Consider the following 2940-nt stretch of genomic DNA (forward strand, 5'->3'; position numbering starts at 1 on the left):
GGGGGAAATCGGGGTTCTAATCAGATGTTTCTGATCCTACACCTGTTCCTAGTGCTGATGGCCTGCTGCTTTTGGCCACAGTAAAGACACACACTTGAGTTGGCGAGGATGTCAGGGGAAAAGATGTTGGGGAAAAGGGACATTCATACATTGCTGGAGGGACTGCAAATTGGTGGAACCAATTTGGTAGTTCAATTCCAGGTTTTCTAAGGAATTTCCATAATGCTTTTCAGTATGGAAATTCCTTAGAAAACCTGGAATTGAACTACCATTTGACCTAGGTATCCCAGTCCTTGACTTATACCCAAAAGGACTTAAAATCAGCATACTATAGAGACTCAGCCGCATCAATGTTTATAGGTGCTCAATTCACAATAGCTAAACTATGGAACCAACTTATATGCCCTTCGATAGATTAATGGATAAGGAAACTGTGGTGGATATATGTGATGGAATATTACTCAGCATTAAAAGAGAATGAAATTATGGCCTTTGCGTGTAAATGGATGGAGTTGGAAAATATCATGCTATGCAATGTTAGCCAATCCCTTAACACCAAAGCCTGAATGTTCTTTCTGATAGGTGAATGTTGCTCCATTAATGGAGAATGATGGGAAGAATGGAGGGAATCTGATAGGGCAAAGGGGGATGAGGATGGAGAGGTGGTATGGGGGCAAGAAAGAAAGTGGAATGTGAAGGACATCATGACCCTAGGGACATGTATGACTGCACATATGGTGCAAAGCTACATCATGTACTACCAGAGAAATAAAAAATTGTGCTACATTTGTGTACAATGAATCAAAATGCGTTCTGATGACATATATACCTAATTTGAATAGCTAAATTTAATTACAAAAATAGACACACACTTGAGCTGTCTCCTTAGTTCTGGGGATGCCAGGGACACTCACATGATTTTTTTCCACTCTTCCAGAGCTGTAGGGAAGGCTTGTATGAAGGTTTACCTGTCACTTGGGAAAACTGCAGACACATAGTCTCCCAATGGCACCTCATCACATCCGCAAATACCAGGAGACTGACCGCAAGAGGGTCCTGGACTTGTTCTCCCAAGGGATGTTCGAGCATGTCCCCGCGACATTCCGACATGGGCTGAAGATGCCACAAACATTCTTGCTCTTTCTTGGGGTGCCCATCGCCTTACTCCTGGTCTCTGGCTCTTGGCTCCTGGCTCTTGGATCTAATGTCACCCTCCTAGTTTTCCTCTGGCTGCTGGCCAGACAGCCTTGGAGAAAGTACGTGGTCATGTGTTTGCAGACAGACCTTGCTGACATCACCAAATCCTATCTGAGGGCCCGTGGTTCCTGCTTTTGGGTGGCTGAGTCTGGGGGGCAGGTGGCAGGCATAGTGGGTGCTCTGCCAGTGGAGGACGCCCCCCCAGGGAGGAAGCAACTGCAGCTGTTTCACCTCTCTGTGGCCTTGGAGCACCGAGGTGAAGGACTAGGGAAAGCCCTGGTCATGACTGTCCTCCAGTTTGCGAGAGCTCAGGGCTACAGTGAGGTTGTCCTTGATACTAGCATAGTACAGCAGGATGCTCTGACTCTCTACCTGCACATGGGCTTCCAGAAGACAGGAGAATACTTCTTTAGCAAGACCTTTAGACTACTGGGCATTTCTATGATTCAATTAAAATACTGCCTCCCATCTGCTCAGGAAGTAAGCCCATGAGCTATTGTCTCCTGTATCAATCAGGTTCTAATTGACAATCCTGTAGCACAAGCAAACCCTGGCATATTGCTTGAACAAATGATGAAAACTCATTGCTGGTGCACATCTGAGTCCTGCATGTTTGACGGCGAGTTGTCAATATGAGGACTTCTATTCCACTCAGTGCTTCATTGGTGTAGACCATTTGTAGGTAAAAGGTCAAGAGGATAATGTGCTCACAGGTTGCTTGAGTTTATGAGCCAGTTGTTTCTCCTGGTCTGTGCTGGGCAGCTCTCTGGGTCTCAGGATACCTATAGAAATGTCCTGGATAGACTGCAGTACCAGTGACACTGTACATCATCATATCCCAGCAGGCCAGCTCAGGCAGGGTTCAAAGTCATTGAAGAGCAGCCAATGCAAAATGAGAGAGGAACAAAGACTTCTCCATGTCCTCACAGGGGTCACTTGTGGACACATCCCAGACTCTGGGGAGAAATGGAGCTGGCTCAGAAGTGGAGGAGCTGCAGAGTCCAGAGCAGAGGGGCACGATGAGGCTCTATGGGAAGAATTGGGCAGCAATGCACTCACTGTAGTGACCTGTCCCTGCAGGGGGGTGGGAAGGTGGCTGTGGATGGAGGGGGATGTTCCATGGGAAGATCTTGGTATAATGCACCCTCCTGGTGCTGCCATACACATGGGCCAGGCTCACTGGGGGAAGTTGTGGGTGGAACCCTCCTGTGGGTCCTGGAGGAAGACATGGACAGGTGAGTGTCCCAAATTAACCTGGATTAGGACTCAGTCCTAGACTCTGTCCCCAGGTGTTCACAAACTCCAGATTTGAGCCTCAGGACAGATCCCTCCCATAGAAGGGAGAGTTGGGACATGAGTCAGTGCTAATATTCCCAGGACTGTCACCCTTTACCAGCTGCCAGAACTGTGTCTGTGGCGTGTTCCTGGGGGCCTGCAGCCACATACTTGATCTCCCTCACCAAGAGGCAGTGCTCCTGATCAGAGATTCTACGTGATACTGATCCATAAACTTCTGCCCCTTAGGCAGTGTTAGGGGGTCTTTCTCACCTTAGTTTCTACTTCTCAGCATTGTGGGGACACTTGGGTCACATCCTGTGCAGTTTTGGGATTCAACCTTGGCTACGCCCATTTCAACTACATGGAAACCGTTAACCATGCTAATGGGTTTTTCCAAATTGAAGAGAGAAGTTGTCTAGGACCAAAGGGGCTCTGAGACCCCTCTCATCATTTAGTAATCAACTA

At 47.7% G+C, this 2940-nt stretch overlaps 1 protein-coding gene across 1 annotated transcript; it reads left to right on the plus strand.

Annotated features, from left to right (window-relative positions):
* Positions 1-940: 940 nt before the first annotated feature.
* On the plus strand, positions 941-1792 carry LOC107134923 (probable N-acetyltransferase CML1). Its single transcript, XM_015476918.2, has one exon. The coding sequence runs from the start codon at positions 1006-1008 to the stop codon at positions 1687-1689; it is 684 nt and encodes a 227-aa protein (XP_015332404.1). The 5' UTR covers positions 941-1005; the 3' UTR covers positions 1690-1792.
* Positions 1793-2940: the final 1148 nt, after the last annotated feature.

The sequence above is a fragment of the Marmota marmota genome, unplaced genomic scaffold, assembly GCF_001458135.2.
Source record: "Marmota marmota marmota unplaced genomic scaffold, marMar, whole genome shotgun sequence".
Lineage (NCBI taxonomy): Eukaryota > Metazoa > Chordata > Mammalia > Rodentia > Sciuridae > Marmota > Marmota marmota.

Coding starts and splice junctions, on each gene's coding strand:
- LOC107134923 (XM_015476918.2), top strand. CDS start 1,006: ATGGCACCTCATCACATCCGCAAATACCAGGAGACTGACCGCAAGAGG.